We start from the raw sequence: 24,660 nt of genomic DNA, 5'->3' as shown, positions 1-24,660 counted from the left end.
GGCGAGCATTTTTACCCTTTCAACATTTTACCCAGCTTCTGTCTACATATAACTGATTCGTACACTTGTTTTTTTTTTTCCTTATGTCCCACACGCATATATATTAAGCCACTTTTTTTTTCCAAGGTTTGGGACACTGCTTTTCTATCATGGTCAAGCTTGGCTTACAATTTTCCCTTTGCTGTATTATTTCAGTTCTTTTCTTCTCTGCTTGAATCTCTGTGCCATTTGGCTTGAATGTGTTTGTTCAATTTTCATTTGTCTTGGCGTGGCGGCCTTGAAAAGATACCACTGGAGGATACCCCAAATATGGTGCAGACAGACAGCTCTTGGTTTTCTTGCCTTGTTTATCCGGAAAAGGAGGGGCGGAGCAACTGCAGAATTTTTTTCTCTTTTTTTATCATCGTTTTTTGAATAGGACATAGATGAAGCAACACAATCAGAATGAAGAAGCTTGAATCCACCAGCTTTCTCAAGACTTACTTACTCTGCTGTCGTTTCTCTGTCTGGTGTGATTTTGGTGTGTCTGGGTCAAGCTGCAGCTCAGCATCAAATGTTGTGGCAAGGTGAGCATGTGTAAGAAGAATAATCCCGTGGATTTTGGCATAGATTTATATTCACTAAATAATCCATCATCATGCTTGGACCACAATTCTCGTCCCATTTGATATTGACGACCAGCTTTTTAAAACATAATCAAACGCCTTTATGTCTGCAATGCAAACGCCTAGAAAACGCCGTTTCCGAAAAGATGGCAACTCGAAACATGCCAGGTATGATGCTCTGCAAGCCGTTCTTTCCATACAGCCAGCAGAGAGACAGAGACAGAGACGACTGCCGGCTCTTCTCCTTCCCGATGTGTTCCCGCTTCACGCTCTTTGTCCCTCTCTCGAAACCGCTCAGATGCAGCCCAAGATGAGGCTGTCGAGCATACCGCCCGTCTGGCCGGCGACCTCGGCGCGCTCGACCTCGGCGCGGACCCGACGGTGGAGCGTCCGGAAGCCGGAGGCCAGGGCGGCCGACGCGTCGGCGTACTCGGCGTAGAGATCCAGCAGGTGCAGGCCGACCTCGACGCAGACGCTCACGTAGCGGGGGTCGCAGACGTGCGCGCAGACCCACTGCAGGACGGGCAGGACGGCGGCCTCGTCGCGGTGCTCGAGGGCGTCGCGGACGGCGCCGCGGTGGCGCAGCGCGAGCAGCAGGCTCAGGGCGCTGAGCGGCGCGTAGTCGGCGGCGCTGCGGTCGACGACGCGGTCGAGGGCGGCGCCGTACCGCGCGTGGCGGAGGTCGGCCTGCCATGGGCGCTCCTTCTTACGGTGGGTGCGCGGTTCGTGCGCGATGACCACGTCGGCACCCTCGCCGACGAGGTCGAGGCGGTTCTGGGCCGCGGCGCGGCGCTTACGGCGGGCCTTTTTGGCCTCGAGACCGTCGGCGCGGCCGGCGACGAGGGCGTCCATTTCTCGCTCACGCTCCTTTTCCCGGTGTGCCTCCGGACCGGTGAGACGCGTGCGGAGGGAGAGCACGCCGGACTGCATGCCGACAGCGAGGTGGCGGTCCGGGGCGGCGTCGGCCGCCGCCGCCGCGTCTTGGCCGTGCGAAGAGGAGGAGGAGGATTGGCTAGTAGGCGAGGGGATGACCTCGACGGCGAGAATGGGCGACGGGTACTTGACGCTGTTGACCACGTTCCAGCCGGTCGTCTCAAAGACCTTGACGTGGCCCTCGAGGCCGCCCGTGACGACGCGGCGCCCGCCCGAGGCGAGGCTGAGGGACGTGACCGTCTTCTGGTGGTTGCTAATCATGTGCAGCGGGCGGGCGGCGACGAGGTCGAGCACGCTGACGCAGGGCCCGGCGGCGGCGAGCACCGTGGTGCCGCTCGGCAGGGCCAGCACGTCCTCTACGGGTGCGGCGTGCTTAAAGGTCATGGCGGCGGCGCCGCTGCCCGTCCGTGGGTCCCAGAGCTTGACCGTGGCGTCGTAGCTGCCCGAGACGAGCATGCCGGACGTGGTGCCCGGCAGGAAGCGCGCCGCGCGCACGTAGTCGGCGTGTCCCGCAAAGGTGGCCACGGGGTCTCCGCTCGGCAGGTCCCAGAGGCGGACTGTCTTGTCGTCGCTGGCGCTGAGCAGGGCCGTCGGCGCGGCCGGCGAGAAGCGCGTCGTCCACACGGGCTGCTTGTGGTGCGCCCACGTGCGTAGGATGGCCCGCGAGTTCACGTCAAACACCTGCACCTTGCCCGTGTCGTCGCCCGCCACCAGCACCTTGCCGTCCCGGCGGATGTCGCCGCTGCGGGCCACGTCGCCGAACCGCGTGATGGTCTTGAGCAGCTTGCGCGTCCGCGTCGAGTAGATCTGGACTCGGGTCCCCGTCGTCACGGCAAACGTGTCAGCGCTCCCGCAGGAGATGTGCGTGACCGGGTAGCTGGTCGGCGATGGCACCAGCAGCTGGTTCTTGAATGTGCGCCAGTAGCGCTGCTCGGCCGTCATGGGCGCGGGACCCGTGGCCAGCTTGAGCTGCGGCAGTGGTCCAACCTGCGCCGCCATGATGTGCGTTTTCAATGGCGAATTGGGTTGTGCCTCGTTCCGTCGTCTCGGTCAATCGTGATCTTTTTCGTCGGATGTCGTTCAGACTGAGGTGGATGGCAAATTGTCGTTCAAGGTGAAGAGCCCAACTTTTTTTTCTGCCGGCTTGGCGGTGAAACCTTTTTATTTCATTGGTGCCAGCCACGCCAAGGCAAGTGGGGTTTCGAAGCTGGTCTAGTACCAGTTACAACTGGCGCAATGCTCGATTAAACAGGCACATCAGGACAAGGTCGCAGGGGACAAGGCAAGGCGAATAGAAGCTTCTATCTTATACATTCAAGTCGTGTCAAGCTACTATATGCATTGAACATCTTCTCCGTCGCTCCGAATCTGTGAATATGATGTCGATCTCTTCTTAGTGTTAAAACCCGCGCCGTCCGAAACATTCCGCCAGCATGGCTTTGTTTCTCTAAATAAAATACATGAAATAATCAAAAAAGGAAAGAAAATGATGATGCAATAACAGCTGCAGTTGAAGCAAAATGATCAAAAAAAATATTATTAGTAGCCTCCTCGACGACGAGATCTACCGCTGCCAATGTCAATGCGTTGCATCTCCTCTGCCAGCGACAATTCTGGTCCGCCATTGGCACCACTCATCAGCGGAATCTTGGCCGGGATAGGTGGGCCACTACCATATTGTGGTGGTGCATAGTTTTCATTTGGATAGTCGTACGAGGCGCGATGCGAATGGCCTTGACGGCTGTATGAGCCGTGCGGACTCTGCCTCTCTTGGTAGTTCTCCGAGTGAATAGGGGACAATGGACTGGCCGCACCAGGCGACACGGACGCGCCTCTGGGAGGCTTCTTCTGCAAGCGGGTGCGAGCACCAGAGGGCGTTGGCGGTGCGTGAGGCTCATCATATCCATGGGATGACACTGGTGCCGTCTCGGCTCGCGTAAATCGCATTTGTCTGCGACCAGAAGGTGGCATAGGTTGGGCTCCGCCCGGCGATCGACGAATGTTGTCTGCAGAAGCCGAGTGGCCAGGTTTCGGTTCGGGCTCGGGAGCCCACGATTCCATAGGTAAGTGATCAGATGGGTCAACTTCGCGCCCATCGTGCATGACAATTTTATCATTGGGGTCCTTGCGATCCTGGCCAGACAATGCCGAGTTGGACGAGCGAGATGACACCATGCTAGGATTGAGAGCATCATAAGAGTCGGGCCCAAATGGGACATCAGAAGCTAGTTGCTCTTCGTGGGCCTGCGGTGCCGGGCTCACGGACTTTCTAGGAATACTATGTGCAGGGCTCGCAGACATGTTCCCACCATGGCTGTAGGTTTGTGTAGGTTGGACGTCCTGCGGTCCTCCCGAGTATGTGATGGTGCTTCCATGCCTAGTATGATGAGATGGCGGCACATAGGTCTGAGACGGTGGTCCGTAACTGGGAGGAGGTTCGTCCCTCTGTCGGCCGCGAGCTGGCGATGGCTGCTGGCCAGCGAGGCGGTTTTCGTATTGCCTCTCCTCGTTGATGCGTTCCGAAACATCACGAGCCAGTCTAGGGTCCACAGTATGCTGGAGCGAGGCGGGAGGAGCTGGAATCCCATACGTTGGCGCACGCGGAAGTTGTTCGCTGCCTTGTCTGACGTGCCGATGATGCGGCGTGCTGTGAGAGCTTCCGCCATAATTGTGGCCCGTTGCTGACGGCGAGCCCTGATAGCCATGATCGTATTCTTGGTCGTCGTGCCCATCATGGTTGGAAACATAGCGCGAGGTTTGGCTGTGGTAAACCGGCGACGGCTGGGGTGAGTGCCTCTGATAGGGGTTCGGGCTCGGGTCGCGCTCAAATGGCGGCTCACTGTCATGCCTGCTTCTGTAGGAGCCGGTGGGAGCCGCCGGGGGCTCACTTTCGTGTCGGCTTTTGTATAAGGGGCTCATAGATGCTGCTGGAGGCTCGCTATCATGCCTACTTCTGTAAGAGGAGGTCCCGGGTGCTGTGGGAGAGTCGGGTACATCCTCGACCGTAGCGTGCAGTGAACGGTTGCCGTAGCCAGCGTCATATGACTGTTGTCTCGGTGAAGGAGTACCATAGCCTCCTGGGCTGTGAGGGGAGGGAGGCAGGTCGTGGTGTGAGTAGGACAGGCGAGCAGAGGAGGTTGAGGCCGTGTGGCGATGCGCTTCACTCTTCAGGACGTCGCGTCTCATTGGCGTTGAGGGGCCAGCCTTTGTAGGGGACACTTGGGGCGACTCTGGGCCGACACTGCTATGACGGGAACGATGCGCTGGTGGGGGCGGCGGAGGTTGGTTCATGTCGAGAGATGGCAGATGTCTGTCTCCCATGTGCAGCTCATGACGGTCAGATTGGCTGTAGTGGGCCGAGGTCTCCTGGAACTCGTAGGCAGGACTGTCGGCCTGTCGTGGAGGCGTGTCGTAGTGGTCTCTAGAGCGATGCGGTTGGCGACTAGGCGTGGTCGAGAAGCTAAGCGCGGCAGTAGCGCCAGGCGAGGTGCCATACGCATCACCCGACTGATGCCGGGCACCTTGGGGAGTACTGTACTCCATAGCTTGCAACGGAGACTGGTTGGGAATCATGCCAGAGTGTGAAGAGTGCTTGACATGTCGCGGGGGCGTCTGTTGGTGGCCATAGTACTCTGGGTTTGAGGGTACGATTGTGCCAGCAGGTACGGGGACAGGTGCAGGCGGAGCTTCGCCGGTGACGGGATCGGAGGGCAGCGGGCGTCTCTTGACAGGGGAGGTCCGCTGGCGGACCGTGTCGACGTCTGCAGGTGTAGGCTGCTTGACCTTGACGGGCTTTTCAGGCTTAGGTCGGGTGTCGTAGAAGGTGATTTCGAGACGTATCTCGCCAGCGTATTTGCCTTTGCAGGAGAGACTCTGCCAGACGTCTGTTTGACCACCGCCGGGGACAATGATGCTCTTAAGGTCGATCCAGGCCTCGCCAACGAGGTCCGTCCTCTTGTCGTCGGTAAAGATGGAGATTTTGAGCTGGTAGTAGTCGGAAGAATCGTGGACAGTAAATCGAAGCTCTTGGTCCCTGGAAAGATAGTAGAGTCAGCAGGGCGCGTGGGGTGGTTGAGAGAGCACTCGTTGAAAGCCAGCAACGAGGTTTGGGAAGCCTACCACTTGGGCGTCTGACCGCCGCGAATATCAGTCGTCGTCTTCTTAGCCTCCTTGCCGAGTCTAGCAGCACAGTAAGGATCCTGCTTGCCGATTGTTTTGCGGTTTGGCAGATTCTTGGCGCGGTCGACAATGGCGACGAGGGTGCCAATGACGGGGCCGTCGACAGAGAGGTCGGCGTATATACCGGCGGTATGGGCAGCACCCGTAAAGTGCGGCCGGCTGGTAGACGCCATGATGGCTGGGTGTTGGGGGAGGGAAGAATTGCCCGCCGTCGCCTTTGAAAACCTTTCTTTCTTTGTTTGTTTTTCTCTCTCTTCTTCTGTGCCAGTACAATCGATAAGCCGTAGGGGGGTTCAGTCCACGGATGGATTGGCAGCGTGGAAGACGGCGGGACTGCGGGTGGTTTGTTTACTTTGGCATTGGGTGCAGCACACGGTGAGGATGGCGGGGCCGTTTGTGCAGATCAGAGTCGTCAATAACAATAGAAATGTATATAGAAGAAAGGAGAAGAAAGTGAGACAAGAAGGAGAGGAAGTCTGATAAAAAGGCTGCGTTCAGACAGACAATGGGAGAATGCAAGAATGAAGAATGCAAAACTGGTTCCAAAGGAAGAAACGGAATGATGGAGGAGGAGGAGAGCTCGGATTGGGCCTTGTTTTGTCAAGGCGATCCCCGGTCGGAGTCTTTGGCGCCGATGTGGTGCAGCCAGGGCAGCCAAGGGCAGGCGTCAGAGAGCTGGACAGGCTAGACAGGGCCAGGATGGTGGATGGAAGAGGTACCTACCAGGTGGGCATGTGGGGTGGCAGAGGCAGTGCCACAACGAGGCTGGGGGGAAGGGGGGGGGCCGCATGAGGCGGGTTGGCGGGCTACTCGGTTAGTAGGTAGCTTGCGCTTGCTTGCTGGCTTGCCTGAATGCGGCGCTCCGGCTGTGGCGTTGCTGTTCAAACTGTAAGTTATAGGTACCTACCTCCTGCCTACTACTAACTGGCAAGGCACATACCGAGTATTCCGGCGTATCAAGTAAAAAGTAGCTTGTTATACTCGCCGTACCAAGGGCACCTGGCGTTTGGTTTCAGCAGCAACAGCAAGAATAAGGTCGGTCATCAGCGTGTGGTCTTAGCAAGCCAGGCCAAACATTGTCTCGGCTTTTTTTTGCTACGGATCCCAGTCTAGTCAAAATACACAATGGTTGCCATGTTTTGTATTGCGCGCATCCCAGCAGCCGAGCTATCAGTAGGCGTCGAGGGTCGTGAGGCCATGAGTAAATACCTTTAGTACTTAGTACTCCGTACCGAGGGAGGTAGGCATATACTTACCAGTACGGATTACTGCCAACTTCCTTGTACAAGTGTGGCTGGGGAGTAGGGGCAGGGCGGGCGCCTCCTAGGGGTCTGCCAGGGCAGGAAACTTTGTATATAGGTGGCTGGGGTGGACAATGCACTGGCAAAAGCTGGGCACACGTCCCAACGCAAAAGCATCAAGCTGCCCTTGCGCGCGCGTGTTCACCAGGCTACCGACTTTTATTAATGACTTTGCTTTCCTACCTAGGTATTCGTAGTATAACATGGAAGGTCAGGTCATTTTGTTACCAGTCCTTGACGAGCTGACCGTCGCCAGTGCCCCGCCAAAATGGCCCGTCGCCTTGGCCACCGCATTAACATGAAGCGCAGGGAGAGCACTGCATCTTGACTTTGAGCCCATGGTCAGTTGGACAGCAATGGTACAAACATGCTCCGTTTTTGTTTCAGCTTAATAAGGTTTGTTCGTTGTTTTTATCCTTTTTTTTTTCAAATCCTCTATGACTTCTGGCATGGAATGCTCTCTCTCTCTCTCTCTCTCATGACATTGTTTACACTCTACTCAGTAGGCTTAAACAACCCCCCCGCCCCCCCTGGAACAGCAACCCCTCCTACCTCCAATCGTTACGCTACTCTCCTAGCGCCGCCGACAGCTGACCAGTCTCCAGCCAACCGAATCATCAATCCACGCGTCCTCGCAATCACACTGGTCCTTTGTTTCCGACTTGCAAGGCAACCGCATTATCACAGTGTGTCAGACCATATGCCCACTCAGCCTGTTTTCATGCATGTCCATCTCGATCTCGCTGTTCCCAAGCTTCTCCGGCTCCGTTATGCATGCAAGCCATTCCTGACGTATGCTTCCAGCTAGGGCTGTGCGTTCTTACGTGTGCTGCTATTTATACCAATGCATGGCATCATCCACAACCCCCCCCGTTGCGCTTCTGTTATTGTGCATATTCGTCTCTCTTGCGATTTGCATAGTCAAATAAATTGTAAATCTTTTACCAATTTTTTTTCAACTCGTCGTACGTTTTCCAGCTACCTACCAGTCGCAACTCTTGCCAATCAGCTCCGCCAGCTGCTCCAGGTTCTTCTTGTCCACCTCGTCGAACCCGTTGAGCTCGGCACAGTCCACGTCAATGATGGCGACGACCTTTTTCTCGCCATCCTTTTCGGCAACGATGGGCACCACAATCTCGCTCTTGCTCTCGCTGTCGCAGGCAATGTGGCCGGGAAACTGCTCCACGTCGTGCACCAGCTGCGTAGTTTGCGACTCGGCTGCGACACCGCAAACTCCGCGGCCAAAGGCAATAATTTGGCATGCAACCTTGCCTTGAAAGGGGCCCAGAATTAGCTGAGGCTTCGCCGCGGACGGGTCCAGCACGTAAAATCCTGTGTACGGTTAGAAACAGAGAACAAGAGCCGCGTTCTTGCATCTTGACAAGCACACGTACCAGACCAGTTTACGCTGTTGCTGGGAGCTGGCAGAGACTGGTAGGCATGCCACAGTAGAGCAGCAGCGTTGGAAAGGTTGCTAATGGCGCATTAAATCCTCACGTTTCGCTACAGAGAGGGTAAATGGCTTACCAAACCTGTGCGAGTTAGTCAACGCTCTCTCTTCAACAGTTCACACCACTACCACATACCCAGTTGCGCTGATCATAGAAGATACCCTCGGCCTGGAGAAGGACTTGTTCGTAGGCATCCTCCTTGGTAACACCTTCGTCGAAATTAGAGGCGTCGGCGTGAACCTATACCCAGATTTAACAGTTAACACCTGGCAAAGTGTACCCAGCTGGGTTTATGTCTGCTGCCCACCATTTTGTCTGACGCGGTATTGATTCCTGTTCAATGGCTCGTCTTGTAGTTGAAGGTTGACTTTTTTGTTTTCTTGGAAGAATCTACCGCTTTTCTGTATGAGCTTGAAGGACGTCAAATTTGTCTCTGCAGGCGATCCACATGCCGTCATTACTAAGAAAAGAAATGGCGACATCACGCCAACGCTCGACACGATGGTTGAAGCTCTGCAAAGAATTCCTTTACTTTACCACGAATTGAATAAATTCAGAGCGATGGCCCTTTTACTGGCCTACCTTTCCTGGGCTAAGGTCATTTCCTACACCAATTGGCCTACCTGCAGCTATCTATCGCTTGATACTTTGGTCACAGACCCTGCCCGATCTGACTAGGTAGGGAAATCTTCTGCAACTACCTTTTGAGGTGGATGGTAAGTTTCGGCCACTCATTGGCATACGTACCGCGATTTCGGGTCCATGATGGTAAAATTCACGATTTACTTACAAGGCTGGCATGACGCAGGTGTATTTGGTGCCTGAGTTGCCTGTGGGGCCACAATGTGGCACCCCCATTTTCCCCAACCGATGACTGCGAGTCGGCCCCCAGTGATATTTTTATTTATGATTGCTTCGTCGTCCCAACTCTCTACATTCACCATCAACCGCACCACGACAACAACGCCAAGGCGAGCCGTCAATCTCTCACGATGAGCTCAAGCCTTGCTTGGCGTTGCCGGGCGCGGCACATCCCCGGCGCGCTGCCGCTCGCTCGCCAGTTCGCCGTCCTCCCCAATCGTATTGGTCTCGCGACGACTTGGACCAGCCGAGTCTGCCACAACCTAGACAGCGGCGGCCGACCTATACAATACCGCAGCGTACACCACACGACGCCGCCGGGCGTTTCGCGCAGCAGCAGCAGCAGCAAAGAGAGCCTGAACCCCCTGCTGAACCCGCCGGCGTCGACACGGCCGCCGGCGCTGGAAACAGTGCATCGGGAGGCGCACGGCTCGACACCCGCATACCTGTTCCACCTGGGCAAGAGCTACCTCAAGTTCTACAAGAACGGTCTCAAGGCTGTCTTTGCCAACCGGCGGCTGCTGCGGGAGAGGATGGCGCGGGTGCCGGCCGAGGACCGGCCGTCGGTGTGGCGGCCGCTGGCGGCGGCGCCGCGGTCGTTTTCGCGCGCCGACTGGGTGCTGCTGTGGCGGGTGCGGCACGACGTGCTGCGGCTGCCGTGCTTCGGGCTCATGTTTGTCATCTGCGGGGAGTTCTCGCCGCTGGTGGTGATGCTGGTGGACGGCATCGTGCCGTACACGTGCCGGATCCCGCGGCAGCTGCGCGGGGGCGCTGAAAAGGCCGAGACGCGCCGCCGGGAGGCGTTTCGGGCGCTCGAGACGGCGCACCCGCACGGGGTGCTGAGCCCCGGCGTCACCCGGGCCGCGGCGCGGCGGCACGTACTGCGCAGCCTGCACCTGTCGGGAGCCATGTGGGATCGGCTGGGCGGCGCGACGCCGCCGGGCATGTGGCAGGTCAAGGGCGCGCTGCGGATGGCGTTCCTCGAGGGCGACGACGGGGCGCTCGTGCGGGACGGGGGGCCGATGGGCCTCGAGGTGGACGAGCTGCGCATCGCGTGCATGGAGCGCGGCATCGACGTGCTGGGCAAGAGCGAGTCAGAGATGAGGACGTGGCTGGGTGACTGGCTCCGGCTGACGGCGGCCGAAGACCTGACGGAGCGCCGCCGGAGGATGACGACACTTCTTATGACGAGGTATGTGTTTTTTTTTTATCTTTTTTCCACCGAGTGGTGTTGCCAAGACGGATCTGATTACGCGGAGAGTGAGAGGAGCAAGATCTTGCTAACAGAGATTTTAGGCAGGAGAATTGGCCTCAGAACCGCGACTTTGCAGTGCCGGAATGGCATCTATAAAAAACACCGGCGTCAGGTTGGTGGTCAAGATGCCGGTACGGAGTAAGGAGGCCTGACGAGAAATAGCTGACGGGCTGGCTCGCACGCGAATAGAATTGGGCTTTGCGGGACCCATTTGTACAATAGCATCAGAATCTTTCTCTTCTATCACAAGCAACTCAAAAAGAGGTTTAATAGAGATACACCAAGTTATATGCCAAGCCTTTTTTTTTTCTTATTTTCAACCAGGCAACAAACATATTACTGTTGTGTGAGGGTGATGAAATCTGGACGGGGCAGGCGAGGTTGAGCCATGCGTTAGCGGCTCCTCATATGCTCTCTGCTCGCGTGGGCGGGTGTGCCGAAGATTGCGCCACTGGCTAATGTTGAGCTAATCGTAGCCGGCGGACATGGGAGGTGACATATGCAGGAGGAGGTGATCAATGTGGTGTACTTGCCATGAACTGTTGGTAGTCGGGGCAAGGCTCGGTGGTACGAGAAGAGTGGTGCATGCACATGGTCTGATAACCGGACGATGAATCTCGGGAAGGGGGGGGGTGGCTGGTAGTTGTAACTATTTTGTTATAGGCATGTATAAGGAGAGCAGCAGGTCGGCACTTGTATAATAATGAGTGGGAGGGGAATAATACGAAAAAGAGACTGGTTTTTCGTTTTGCATCTTATGCAGCGGAATCGGTGTGCCGACAGCATTGCCATTATCAGTACATACAGACGGACAGACAGACAGACAGGCTATGGTAGTGTTGGGCAAGCTCGTGGACCGACTGCCCCGGCGGCTTTCCCCAGAGGTCGCCTATATCAGCAAAACGGGACCGGGGGGTTGGGGAAGAAACGGACGGCCAGGCATAAGCCAAGCAGACATGTACTGGTAACCAGGCGCAAAGGAAAAAAAAAGGAAAAAAAAAACAGGAAAAAGGTACGCAAGGAAGGGCTTCGGCTATGTCGTCAGCAGTTACCGAGGAGGCTCATAGTCGATACGGATGCTGATTGGCTAAAACGGGACGGGTAAGAAAAGAATGAGGGGGAAACAGGAAAAGCTGCCCTTGTCGTCACTCTGTGGGGGAGAATAGCCAGCCAAAAGCCACGAGTGCAGCAAGCAGTGAGCACTCAGTACCTAGTATCCGCTCTGATGGTGAGATTGGGTGGCATTTCTCCGCAGTAACTGTAGCAGCGGCAGCGGCAGCACCAGAGAAACCGGGGGGGGCCAGTGCGCTATGTACAGTGTGCTTACGGGCCGTCTGCAGGCCGTCTACAGGCAGTCTACAGCGTTGAGTTGGCATTGCTACAGTGGGTGTAGAGGCCCGGCCTACCCCAACGTGGTCCTTTTTATTTTTTTTGGCCTTGACTTTGGCTTTGGCTCTCCAACTCCATTCCCGTGCCAGTACCTACCAAAACCGTCACTAACCTAAGTACTCACACGGTCCGGCCGAGGTTCCCATCACATGCGTCGCCGAGCCAAGGCCAACTTCCCCTACCTAGTTTACCCCAAGCTTTCTAGCCGCCCCCCCCCCCCGGCCGACGCATCTCATAAAGCTCCAGAAACCCCTCTGCCGACTTTCTACTTCTTTTTTCTTCTTTCTCTTTCATCTTCCATTCATCTTTTTTTTCCAAATATATCAATTACTCTAGATACCCCCTTCCGATCCAACATCTCTTTCATCATGTCTGTCGCCGACTGTAAGTTGCCATTCTCTCCCCCCCAAACAGCTACAAGGCTTCCCGTAGCCGTTTGCGCCGGTATTGGTGGTTTAGCCGAGGCCGACGACGATACTCCTAAAGAAACCCCCCCGACACTGACAAGACGTTTCCCTTTGTAACAGCCAAGTTCCCCGCCTCCGCCGCCTTTGACCAGATCAATCAGGCCCTCGCCAACGATTCGGACCGCCAGGACGCCATCAAGCAGGGCGGCGCCGTCTTCGCCTTCACCCTCAAGAACCCCGCCGGCGAGACCGAGAGCTGGAACCTCGACCTCAAGAAGGAGGGCAAGGTCTCCAAGGGTCTCGGCGAGAAGCCCACCGGTTAGTTTATTTCCAACTCTACCACGCCCAACCCTCTCTTTTTTTCCTTCTCCTTCACCACGCTGGTCCCAATCACTCTACCAACGTGGCCCTTCTATTTTGAAGGGGGGGTTGGGGGTTGTCTCTCTCTCATCTGCTCATGCTGACGTATTCTCTCTCCTGCAGTCACCCTCTCCCTCTCCGACAAGGACTTTGGCGAGCTCGCCGCCGGCAAGGCCAACGCTCAGCGCCTCTTCATGTCTGGCAAGCTCAAGATCAAGGGCGACGTCATGAAGGCCAACAAGATGGAGCCTATCCTCAAGAAGGCTCAGAACAAGGCCAAGCTGTAAATCAATCTGTCACACTCGCCTCTACGATTGATGTCGCATCTATTTTTCTTGCCTTTTTGTCATTTCCCGGTTACATGTTATAATGCCTGATGTGATGGGGAATCTAAAAAGAAGACCAGATCCGAGCAATTGCCGCAATGACTCGGTGAAACGAGCTGTGCGGCCTTCTGTTCATGTACCATAGAAGCATCTTCTCTTGGGATAGTGCTACTGCTTGAAAAGGAAGAAATCATGATAGAATTTGAAATATTCTTTCTCTTCGCTCTTATCCCATCTTGTGATTGCAAACATTGCTCTATCATGGTTGTCAAACCTTGTGGCTACACATATTACTCCATTGTCGTCGAGCATTTATTCATTGGCACCAGCTCATGTTACGTACGCTCCTACAAAACGTCTCCCGAGGCTAGATCAGTCCAATCAGTGACTCAATCGTCTCCCGCGTCTCGCGACGAACATCTTCAACAATCTGGCCAGCCGGGCCTCCCGTCTTGACCAAGCCGACCCCCGTCCCGCTACACACCATTGTCACTTGTCGTTAGCATATCTTTAGCCCATTGCATTGCCAATCTTGCAGCAGAGGACACGGCGTGCCCTGACTCTCTCTTTCTTTCTTTCTTTTTTCGCTTGTACTTACGCCCACGTGTTGATCAGCTTGACAGCCTCTTCCGGCGGCGACACCTGCTTCAGCGCCGCCTGGCACTCCTCCAGCGTCGCCCCCGCCATGAACTTGTCGTGAATCTCCGAGACGATGGCGCGCCCGTCATACAACGGGCCCCAGAGCGTGCTGTTGTTGATCTGGTCGTTGAACGGCGACCTGCCAGGCAAGACGATGGGGCGTTAGTGCGTCTGGACAAGTTGATATGTAACCAAGTACCTAGTTTTCCGGTACACCTTGAGAGGGAGGGAGGGAGGGAGCTGTGTTTTTGATTCCTTACTTGAACGTAGACGAACCGCCATCGGTGGTCTGGAGGACTTGCGCCTTGCGGAAGTCGGGATAGGTTGACTCGTCCGCCACCGTAAACTTTGTTTTTTACAATATTCAGTATTTAAAGAGTCACCCCCGGCGTGGCAGAACGAAAACTCACCCTAGTGCCCATGACCACGCCATCCGCGCCTGTGGCCGCCCATCAATTAGCTCATCAGCACGCGAAGGAGGGGCCTGCCGTACGCGGAATGTATTGCAAAGGCAGTAGGAGGGGAGGGGGGGAAAGGAGGGGGGGAGCAGGTGACGCACCCAGAGCCAGCGCCGCGGCGACGCCCTTGCCGTTGACGATGCCGCCCGCCGCCACGAGCGCCACGTCCCGGTCGGCGAACTCGTCGGTCAGCATGCGGCGCACCTCGGGCACGAGACTGATGACGCCCGCGCCCCGGCGGAACTGGTGCCCGCCCGCGTCGACGCCCTGGCAGACGACCACGTCGGCGCCGTCCCGCACGGCCTCGCGCGCGGCCGCCACGTTGCCGACCTGCACAAACACCCGCGGGCGGTAGCCGCCGCTGCTGCCACTGCCCTCAAAGTGCGCCCGCACGGCGGCAATGATGCGCGCGTGCGGCCGGACCGCGCCGTCGGGCGCAAACAGCCACAGGGCCGCCGGCCGCTGCGCCGCCATGACGGGCACCACCACCGTCTCGGCAAATTGCCCGACGCTGGCGTGCCCGGTGATGCAGCCCATGCCCGCGCGCACCACGCCGTTGTCGTCGTCGTCAGTGGCGGCGTTCTGGCCCAGATGCTGCCGCACCGCGGCGAGGTCGTCGTGGGCCCTCGTCACTTCCGGGGAACCCTGCTCGACGTTGACGACGCACGAGATGAAGCCTGCCGTCATGGGAAGCGACGGGGAAAAAGGCCAGAAAGAAAAGATTAGCAAAAAACAAGAAGAAGAAAAAGAAGAATGTTGACCGGTGGTTTAGAAAAGCGGCAGAAAGGGGACTATGCGCACCGATACCACCCGCTTTGCTCACTTCAGCGGCGAGCTTGGGACAGGCGACGCCAATCATGGGCCCGTTGATGATGACGGGCGCCTTGGTCCAGGGAAACCATTCTTGCAATTTCGATGGTGCCATCTCGTGAATCTTGTAATTTGTGTCTTCTTTTCCATGTCAGTGGACGAGGTTTACATGAGAGAATTGCCACAAACATTGGAAAAACACTCGCTACTAATGCAATACGGAAAGTCGGTTGCAAAGTTCGTGGTGCAAGAAGCTGCGTTGCGAGGCTACTCCGTTCCCGATGCATATATTTTAATAAGAGACAAAGTCCAGCGCTAGCCGATTATTAAGTCGACGATACGGAATTGGCGGAAACGCTCCCGCTGACTACGCGGGCATACAAAACAGTAACTCGATTTGGAAACATGCATGCGATCACGGAGGATCAATGATACCGTGTTGGTAGTGTGAAAAGGACTCTCTCATTCATCTAAGTAAGCTAGCATCGGCGTGTCGCCACTTACACGGACACACAAGACGGAGGAGGCGGGCGATTAACCAGTAGCAATGACCATTGAATGTACTTTTTTTCCGGTACTATTATTTGTTTCGGGTCTCAAATTGGCCGCATTGCTTTCCTTTTTCGTTCTTTTTTTCTCTTCTTACTCTCTCTCTGTAACCGACGGCGGCTTGTTGTTGAGAATCTCATCAATCTCGGCCATGATCTCGGGCGTCAGCTTCTCGACGGCCGCGACGGCCCGCACGTTCTCGTACACCTGGGCCGGCGCGCTGGCGCCGGTGATGGCTGAGCTGACGTTGGGGTTGCGGAGGACCCACGCGAGGGCGAGGGTGCTCATCTTGACGCCGAGGCGGTCGGCAATGGGCTGCAGCTGGTTGACCTGCTCAATGACCTTGTCCCAGCCCTCCTTGCCGGTGCGCTTCCAGAAGCCGGCGACGTACTGCACGCTCGTCTGGGCGAAGCGCGAGTCGTCCGGGATGCCGTCCTTGTACTTGCCCGAGAGGATGCCCTGCTTCATCGGCGAGAAGACGGTCAGGCCGAGGCCGGGCTCGCGGTAGAGCAGTGCAAACTCCCCCTCGACCTTGGCCCGGTCGAGCATATTGTAGGCCGGCTGCTCCATGATGGGGCCGATGAGGCCCAGCCGGTCGGCCACGCGGTGCGCCTGCGCAATCTCGTCGGCCCGCCACTCCGACGTGCCCCAGTACAGCGCCTTGCCCGTGTTGATGACGTGGTTAAAGGCTCGCACCGTCTCCTCCATCGGCGTCTGCCGGTCCGCGCGGTGCGCGTAGATGAGGTCCACGTACTCGAGGTCCAACCGCTTCAGCGAGGCGTCGACGCCCTCGATGACGTGTTTGCGCGACAGGCCCGTGTTGTTGACGGGGTTGTCGCCAAAGGCGCCACCCCAGTAAACCTATTCATGGAGCGTGTGAGCGGGCGGTGGATAGTTGACAGCCGGATGTTTTGCGTTCACCAGGTTCTCTGGACGGGGAAGAATGGGGGGAATTCCATGCGTACCTTGGTAGAGATGACGAGGTCGTTTCTCTTCCAGCCATACTTCTTGATGGCCTCACCCATGACCTTTTCGCTCTCGCCGCCGGCATACACCTCGGCGCAGTCGAAAAAGTTGACGCCGCAGTCATATGCAGCCTTCATGCAGGCATAGGTGCCCTCTGTCGCGGACAATCAAGTCAGTCAGTACGGGGGAGGCTTTGGGATGACCTTGCATTGGCCCGCATTGTGAGGGGGAGGGGAACAGCCATGCAAGGAGGTAGATGCAATGCGTACCGCGGTCAACATGGCCACCGTATGTGAGCCATCCACCTAGAGAAATGGCAGATACTTGCAGACCCGACTTTCCGAGAAAGCGGTACTGCATGGGAGGGAGATCGTCAGGCTTGGACATGGTGTGTACTCGAACAACAGCGATTGCGCTCGGTGACAGGTCAAAGTGTAAGGTTTGAGATTTGAGGAGGAGATGGAGGGAGAGTCAGCGCTAAAGCGAATCGACGACACAAACGCCGCAGTACTATGGTGTTATATAGGAGCTAGCAGGCTCCAAGTGATGATGAAGCTGGCCATTCCTCTCACCGGCCACAGGCGTGTTCCCCCACCAAGGTGCGGGGTGGCTTGTCTTAACGTGTAACTGTGGTTGGATGGGGGCGGCAGGATAGTCGGATAGGCAGGCAGAAATGGGAGTTCTGCTTTGTCATGACCTAGAGCGATTTACTACGCTGGCTAACAGGGTTGTCATTTGCCCTTTGGTTCGTATGTCCGAAAAGCCCCCCGCCTGGTGTGGAAGTGACGGTGAGGGCAATTATGATGCGGCCCTCAATTGCTGAGGGGCGTCACCAGATTTTGAACATCTTGGCAACTGCGGCAAGAGTGGCTACCCTATACCGATCTCTGAACTTGGACAACATCTACACAGGTCGAGAGAGGCTGGCTGACTTCTGGACTGCTTATTAGAAATGCGGATTCTTGGGGCGTGTTTTAGCGAGCCACAGACTATTGTGTCTGTCACGTTGTCTTGCTGCCAAGCTTCTTTTTAGAGACCTGAGGATTAGCGACAAGTCTCCAGCAAATGTTGGCCTGACTTCATCGATGAGGCGGCGTTTCGGGTTTCGGGTGGAGATGCCAACCTACAACGGCAGTGCGGTTTCATACACTCAACGGTAAAAACTGGGCATAAACAATCACATCTCCAGTCGTATCTCCGCCTCGGCCATCTGCCTCTGCCGAGCCCATGCTCATCAGCAACACCGCCGAATGGGCAGCCACAGCACACGGGCGGAAATATCGTCTACCTTGCAAGTTCGGTAGCTATAGCTAAAGCTTTTAGAAAAGAGCCGATGCAGGTACGCGACCAATCGCTGCACAAGACCACTCGGTAGCAAGCCATGAACGGATCTGCGGCCCGTGGCTGACCGCGACTTGTCGATGATACGATGTATGCTGCAGTTTCGTCGCATGGGGCTGGACCGCGGGGCCTCCAACCACTTCCACCCGCGAGACACCCTGGAGATGGCGAGGATTGCCATGCGCGCTATGATGTCGCACCGAATAGTATCAAGGTGGCATTACGAAGCGTCATATGGAGCACTTACTCGGTATATAAGCACCTCGCAGGTTCAACTCTGTTTCCCCAAGGGTGCATGCAGGGAGCAAGGTGAGACAGCAGCCATTCATCCATTTGGCCATTTTTATTAGCCATTGAGCTAGTAGTGAGTTTCGACTTGGGGCCGAGATCCGCCATCTTGGAGGCAGCCACACTAAAGTTAAGGTATCTCTCAAGAAATCCTTGCTTTTTTTTTTCCTTCATTTTGTTACTACTCAGTACTTCTCCAGAGAAGGAAAAAAGGAACCAGAATCTCAGAAACTACACTGTTTGTTACAAGAACCCCTGCTTTACGTCGGGGATTAATGACAGGGTGGTCCCTCCCGTCCATGCAGGGTGCTCCCGCTAGTCAGTATTGCAACACGAATGTAACAAGAACGACCATCCAAATCCCGGCTCTGATGGTGCAGGCCCGGCCACATCTTGTTGAGGATGGCGGCCGCCCGACCATGCACGCAATGAGCGAGCGGGAGTGGCCGAGACGCGGGCTTGGGTGACGGTCCGTGTTCTGGCAGCGATAGAAGCAACACGATGACCAAACGTTGCTTAGAAGACGTAATGGCATAATCTAGATATATATTTGCTTCTTCTCTTCTCTTGGTCTCTTTTTTTTTCTTCTTCAGCTGGGCCATTCCCTTGCCAGTCAGTATTGGTATGTATGAGTGCTTTGCCGAAGAATGGAGTGACATGGTTCCAGATGGTCTCACACCCAGTTTATTAATGTTCCGTGGTGAGATCTTTGGTTGATCTGGCGATGAGCTCGTAGAGAAAGAAAAGAGTACCCCCCTAGTGTCTCGCCTGTTTTTTTTCCTCTCGTGTACCGCGGTTGGGGTGGGCACATGCCATTCAAAAGTATGGTACCCTGTTTGGGACTGAACCATGTTCGCCGCAGGCTTCGAGGCCGTCGCTGGGCAAGAAATGTGCTTGTTTCGGGTTGCATCGTCTTGGCAAGCCGGAAGAGGAGCAAGGTTACGTGCGGACCAACAAAGTAAGTAGTATCAGTACTAATACTGATACCTAGTACTGAGTAGTAATCGTGTTACAAGTATCGAGGAACAGGCCTGAGCGGACTGGCTTGACGCCAGGGGGACATAAACTCGTTGAATGGCTGGGAAATTGCGTCTGATCCGGGGCACGTCATTGACAGGGCTCCAACTACAAGTCGTTGACGAGACACGGGTCTGGGTAAGTTGGTGTCTGGTCAGTAAGGCTGCGATACTTAGGTTGCTCAATTGAATGATTGTTTGCTTGCTTTGGGCCAATTGTCGTCCAGTGCTCGGGTTGGGAGAGCCCATGTTTCCGCCACGGAGCCCAAACTGTGGCGTAGAGCATGAGCCACAGTGATGAGGTCGCTGCGCCTCTTGGCACGTGGTTGAGTTTTCGGTCTCTACACTTCTTTTCGTTAAAGGTTGTTGTTTCAAGGTTGTTGTTTGTACAGGAAGTCGAATCCAATTTGTAGCTGCTTGACTCTCATATGGTAGCAAGATTGTACAGTAGGAAGTTTGACACAGGCATGCGGTTAGCAATCAGGTGGTGACTGAATGGTGCTTGTGGAGGCAAAGTTTTGAGCATTCGGCGGCTCCGAGCGAATTAGGCGATGCCACTCGCTTCAGCTGGGCTAGTAGAACTTGACAGTGGTGAAAAGGCAAGAGTATATTTCGGTATCAAATGATGGCCGGTAGGATCCGAGTTCGTCTCAATTGCATGTGCGTTTGCATGTGCGTCTCGCCAAACTATTTTTGTTCTTCTTTCGTATTTGGCATCTCGGCTCACCGCCAGGCGGCGCTATCCCGCAACGTACCGCACCCGCTGCTCTGTTTACTTACCTACCCAGTACTTATTTAGTACCCGTGTAGCCGTGTACCAGTCCAGGCAGGCGGCGGGGAAGTGTGGATATGGTACCTACAGCGACGTAGCCAGCATTCCATTGCCGCCATTGTACTTACTCCGCAGTAAGGATCTAGGTAGGCTAGTATGGTACTGAGTATCAGTACGTAGTCAGCCTAAGTGCCTGCCCAGGGGTCGTGCATTGTTCGTAGGCGTGCTGCCAGCGCAAGTAATGCGTCTGCGGGGTGACAACGCCTTGCGAGGTGCGGCATAATATCAAGCCAAGCTTCAATATGAAAGCAGATGAGAAAAATAAAATATTAAGAAGGATTTGAAGCAAAGAAGCGTCGACTGATTGATTTGTCAGGCGGCCAGGCAGCCCGGCGATGGGGCACTTAAGCCCCAGACCAACCAACCAACCAAAGGTAGGGCACCGAGTTGCAACTAAGTACGGATACAGTACCTACTTAGGAACCTACGAATTGGAGGTGCGAAATGCCAAGTAAGTAGCGGCAGTCTCTGAGGTAGACTCAATCTGCAGCCAACTGACTAGGTCGGTAGGCATCCATGCATCTTGGACTGTCAGGACGCTAGGTTGGGCCAGGCCAAGAGTCCACCCTCTAGTTGTGCGAGGTGAACGAGGATCGGTCGGGGTGTTGGAAGGAAGAAGGTATTTGTGATACTGGCAAGAAAATGAACAGCATCTCATCTGAACACACACAAAAGGGACCCAGCATTTCTTGGCTTTGTTGTATACAGTAGACCATATCTGGTAATCCCAGCCTAGTAGTGTCCCTACAAGTCCTTTTAGTATCACTAGCAATGTCCGTCGACTTTAGTACCTACCTAGATGCCCAGGAACGATACTTACCTGGTGCCAGACCCCAGCCTCAGCGGCTACGTTGCCTGACGTCCCCTGTTCCCCGCCCACAGTTGCTGTAGGCTTGCGCCTCAGCGGCCAGAACGCGGCAACCCATCGCCGTGTCACCTGGCCTCGCATGCATCGATGCTTTGCCTATCATTAGCTATTGAACTGTAACACCTGGATTTCTTAAGCTTCTCAGATGTCAGATGTCAGATGCCACTAGCCAACCCTAATTATGCCAATTATGCTTCTTCCTCTTGCTCGAGGCACCCGCCGTCTCGGTCTCTCTTTTCGTCTGTGCTAGGGGTCCTTTAGGCAGGTACTTATTAGTAAGTACCTAGTCAGGCATCTTGCTACCTAAACGAAGTATCTAGGTACCTATGACCTAGGTACTTATCTAAGTAGGTAGTTTGATAGGTACCTAAGTACCTAAGTAGGCCGCCACCCACCCACCCACAGGCTCCCTGCCTCCCCCCCTCCCGTCTCTCTACCTATACTTAGGCTGTTAGGGATGCTAGGGTTCGCAGTATTCACCAACTAAACAACCTACCTAGGTACCTGTGCATAGTAGGTATCAGTAGAGGTTAGTACTGGTAGGTAGTGTAGCCTCCCTCCCAGACTCCTAAAGAAATTCCCACCCCCAAAGAAATTGCCTACCGCTTCGTTGTGATCCACTTCTTCCTGGGCACTCATCTCCAGCAGATCTTTACTTTCTCCTCCCCTTCCTTGCCCGTCTCGTCTCTCTCTCTCCCTCTCTCTCTCTCACGACTTGCCTTTTTTCTTCCTTTTTCTCCCCGCTCACTCCTCCGACCTATCGGCAATGCGCATTGTTCTGCCCATTTGCTGAATTTCTTCAACTCTCCGACCGGTCTTGCGTACGACAACGCCGCCCTACAGGCTCGTAGTCTGTCCACCGAACAACAGCACCACCCCTTACTAGGGGCTTCCTTAGGTACCGCCCCGAGGCCTGCAGTTGTTTTGCCTGCTTGCCTGCAGTGCACTCTCGCCTGACCGACCGACTGTCCGACCGTCCAAGCCTACGGCAATTCGTCTCCTCGCACGCAACCCTCGAAGTTCACCACCACCCCTTCTTCTCTCTCTCCCGCTGTCCCCTCTCCTTCGATACATCTTTCCTGTTGCCACCTCCCGTTAGCCGCCGCCCATCATGGCCTCGTCAGCCTCGAATGTCGTCGGTGTCCACTACCGAGTGGGCAAGAAGATTGGTGAGGGCTCGTTTGGTGTCATTTTCGAGGGCACCAACCTCCTCAACAACCAGCAGGTTGCCATCAAATTCGTCAGTTCCCAATTCCGACACACCGCTCTCATTCATTTCCTCGTCTCCGCCCGACCACGAAGCGCTAACCCCCACCCAGGAACCTCGCAAGAGCGACGCTCCCCAACTACGAGACGAGTACCGCACCTACAAGATTCTCGTAGGGTACCGTGAGTGCACTATCCCCTTCTTCGGCCTCGCTCGTCCCTGACAATGGCACTGACATCATCCCAGCCGGTATTCCCAATGTCTACTACTTTGGCCAGGAAGGCCTCCACAACATTCTCGTCATTGACCTCCTCGGACCTTCGCTCGAGGACCTCTTCGACCATTGTGGTCGCCGCTTCACCATCAAGACCGTCGTTATGGTCGCTAAGCAGATGCTTTCCCGCGTTCAGACGATACATGAGCGAAACCTCATCTACCGTGACATCAAGCCCGACAACTTCATCATCGGTCGACCCGGCACCAAGGCCGCCAATGTTATTCACGTCATTGATTTTGGAATGGCCAAGCAGTACAGGGATCCCAAGACGAAACAACACATCCCGTATCGCGAACGCAAGTCCCTCTCCGGTACCGCTCGTTACATGAGTATCAACACTCACTTGGGACGTGAGCAGTCCCGCCGAGACGACCTCGAGGCCCTGGGCCACGTATTCATGTACTTCCTCCGAGGTGGTCTACCTTGGCAAGGCCTCAAGGCTGCTACCAACAAGCAAAAGTATGAGAAGATTGGCGAGAAGAAGCAGACTACCGCCATCAAGGACCTATGCGAGGGCTTCCCCGAGGAGTTCAGCAAGTACCTCACATACGTACGCAACTTAGGCTTCGAGGACACCCCCGACTATGACTACCTTCGCGAACTCTTCACTCAGGCTCTCAAGAACGCCGGTGAGATCGAGGATGGAGAGTACGACTGGATGAAGATCAATAAGGATTCGGGAAAGGGCTGGGACTCCAAGGGGCACAACTATCACCACAATCCAAACGTACGCCCCGGTCCCTCTCAAATGGAACTTCACAGTGGCCATCGGGCGAATACCAACTCTCACCAGCAAGCACAGAATCTTACCGTCGGCCGACTAAACGCCGCCCAGCCGCCCCCTCCCTCGCCGATCAAGCAGATGGGCAAGCAGAGAGATCGTCCAAGCGCGCAAGGGGGTCTGTCCGCCCAACGGGGTCCTGGGGGCCTGCGTGACCTGTCTACCCCAGCCGGCTCAACTCAGGCACAGTTCCAGAACAGCGCCCAGAACCTGCCTCAGCAGAAGATGACGCCCCAAGGCGGCATTGGCCAGCCTGGCCAGCTGAATGCTCAGGCTGTCCAGCAGCCTAGCGGCTTCCAAAAGTTCATCAAGTCTATTTGCTGCGGCTAGGCGCCTCTTACCATGAGTCGAGGTTGCGTTGCTTCTTATTGCTGCGGTACGTCTGGGCTTCATGAAGTATTCACGTTGAAATCATCGAGCGCCATCAATGTTCCCGCCCGCGCCAGGTGGTGACCTCGAGCTTGCTAGTCGGCTAGCCATTTTGAAATATCCTACCTAGGATGGCCCGTACGGGAAAAAATCATATTGGATACCACAGTGTGATCAACACGGCATATGCTCACCACTAGCATGGAAAGGAAACAACTGGCGCGACGACATCCAACTTTTTCTACAAGCCAATGCAAGAAACCAAATACAATGAACAGCACAAAAAAACACAACTACGAAAATGGAGAATCATCCTAGCGCATCGCCAAGGGTCTCGGTTTCTTATTTCCTTTTATTCATCACGTCCATCGCTACGACTCAAGCCGGTTAGCTAGCTGTTTCGTTACATGCAGGCTGCATCGCCCTGTTAGCTAACGGCCACGACAAACGGGGTTGCATCAAAGAATGTTTTGCAATTCCTTCTCGGCTGTTGCCTGTCCAGCTTCCCATGTGCATTTTTCGCCATTTTATAAATTCCCACTACTACCATTACTACTGCTCGACCATCACGGCTTTCATCCCCAATCACACAAACGCGCCCTATTTCTTACAATGCCGTCGTATAATATGTTTTTACCCCGAAGAAGACGAGAGGAGGTGCTCTCGGGAACGCGTTCAGGGCGAGAATACGAGATTTTTTTGATCTGAAGGAGAAGTTTGTATTTTTCGACTTTGGGAGAGCGAGAGGAAGCTGCATCGGTTGAGCGTCGTTGTTGCAAGTTCGGTTCTTTTTATTACTTGTTTCATCATCATTCAGTTAGACCTGTCGTGCCCACGACACCACCTGAGAGGCCGAGGAGAGCAGACGAGAAGACGGTGTAAATCTTTTGATTTTGACATGGACTTTACAAACACTAGGTAGGAGTTACATCGGTATGCTTTTCTTAATTGAATTAAAGACCTTTCCAGTAATGAGCTCTTCTAGCATGTGTTTTTAAGTGAATTAATTGTGTTTGCTTCTGAGCTGCCAAAATTCGCCCCCGCCGATGGTACTAGATCAGTCTACCATACGGTGAATCCTCGCGAACGTCAATTGCAGCAATATGTCATTGAATGCGTAAATGCCACCTACTTGGCCATTACAACAAAAGCCTGGCGGCAACAAACTAGCTTATGATGCGTACTTGACCAC

At 55.1% G+C, this 24,660-nt stretch overlaps 8 protein-coding genes across 8 annotated transcripts; 3 read left to right on the top strand and 5 right to left on the bottom strand.

Moving 5' to 3' along the window:
• Positions 1–899: 899 nt before the first annotated feature.
• V2A60_001766 (WD40-repeat-containing domain protein) lies at positions 900–2,537 on the bottom strand (the record flags this gene model as incomplete). The annotated part of the gene is made up of 1 exon (XM_083253123.1): positions 900–2,537. One exon carries the CDS (start codon positions 2,535–2,537, stop codon positions 900–902), a length of 1,638 nt encoding a protein of 545 aa, XP_083109249.1.
• A 540-nt stretch (positions 2,538–3,077) lies between these two features.
• On the bottom strand, positions 3,078–5,890 carry V2A60_001765 (uncharacterized protein; the record flags this gene model as incomplete). The annotated part of the gene is made up of 2 exons (XM_083253122.1): positions 3,078–5,571; positions 5,658–5,890. The coding sequence occupies 2 exons, from the start codon at positions 5,888–5,890 to the stop codon at positions 3,078–3,080; spliced, it is 2,727 nt and encodes a 908-aa protein (XP_083109248.1).
• Positions 5,891–8,000: 2,110 nt separating this feature from the next.
• On the bottom strand, positions 8,001–8,779 carry V2A60_001764 (L-methionine (R)-S-oxide reductase; the record flags this gene model as incomplete). The annotated part of the gene is made up of 4 exons (XM_083253121.1): positions 8,001–8,350; positions 8,413–8,449; positions 8,605–8,709; positions 8,777–8,779. 4 exons carry the CDS (start codon positions 8,777–8,779, stop codon positions 8,001–8,003), a joined length of 495 nt encoding a protein of 164 aa, XP_083109247.1.
• A 682-nt stretch (positions 8,780–9,461) lies between these two features.
• V2A60_001763 (uncharacterized protein) lies at positions 9,462–10,681 on the top strand (the record flags this gene model as incomplete). The annotated part of the gene is made up of 2 exons (XM_083253120.1): positions 9,462–10,522; positions 10,627–10,681. The coding sequence occupies 2 exons, from the start codon at positions 9,462–9,464 to the stop codon at positions 10,679–10,681; spliced, it is 1,116 nt and encodes a 371-aa protein (XP_083109246.1).
• Positions 10,682–12,342: 1,661 nt separating this feature from the next.
• On the top strand, positions 12,343–13,028 carry V2A60_001762 (SCP2 sterol-binding domain-containing protein; the record flags this gene model as incomplete). Its single annotated transcript, XM_083253119.1, has 3 exons — positions 12,343–12,358; positions 12,502–12,699; positions 12,865–13,028. 3 exons carry the CDS (start codon positions 12,343–12,345, stop codon positions 13,026–13,028), a joined length of 378 nt encoding a protein of 125 aa, XP_083109245.1.
• Positions 13,029–13,434: 406 nt separating this feature from the next.
• Positions 13,435–15,089, bottom strand: V2A60_001761 (2-nitropropane dioxygenase; the record flags this gene model as incomplete). Its single annotated transcript, XM_083253118.1, has 6 exons — positions 13,435–13,543; positions 13,666–13,845; positions 13,967–14,052; positions 14,117–14,145; positions 14,266–14,841; positions 14,966–15,089. The coding sequence occupies 6 exons, from the start codon at positions 15,087–15,089 to the stop codon at positions 13,435–13,437; spliced, it is 1,104 nt and encodes a 367-aa protein (XP_083109244.1).
• A 527-nt stretch (positions 15,090–15,616) lies between these two features.
• On the bottom strand, positions 15,617–16,876 carry V2A60_001760 (NADP-dependent oxidoreductase domain-containing protein; the record flags this gene model as incomplete). The annotated part of the gene is made up of 3 exons (XM_083253117.1): positions 15,617–16,384; positions 16,489–16,643; positions 16,759–16,876. 3 exons carry the CDS (start codon positions 16,874–16,876, stop codon positions 15,617–15,619), a joined length of 1,041 nt encoding a protein of 346 aa, XP_083109243.1.
• Positions 16,877–21,945: 5,069 nt separating this feature from the next.
• On the top strand, positions 21,946–23,429 carry V2A60_001759 (kinase-like domain-containing protein; the record flags this gene model as incomplete). The annotated part of the gene is made up of 3 exons (XM_083253116.1): positions 21,946–22,074; positions 22,154–22,223; positions 22,288–23,429. The coding sequence occupies 3 exons, from the start codon at positions 21,946–21,948 to the stop codon at positions 23,427–23,429; spliced, it is 1,341 nt and encodes a 446-aa protein (XP_083109242.1).
• Between the last annotated feature and the right edge of the window lie 1,231 nt (positions 23,430–24,660).

The sequence above is a fragment of the Cordyceps javanica genome, chromosome 1 (genome assembly GCF_051103115.1).
Source record: "Cordyceps javanica chromosome 1, complete sequence".
Classification (NCBI taxonomy): domain Eukaryota; kingdom Fungi; phylum Ascomycota; class Sordariomycetes; order Hypocreales; family Cordycipitaceae; genus Cordyceps; species Cordyceps javanica.
Note: the sequence above shows the minus strand (reverse complement) of the source record. Positions and strands in the feature narration are given on the sequence as shown.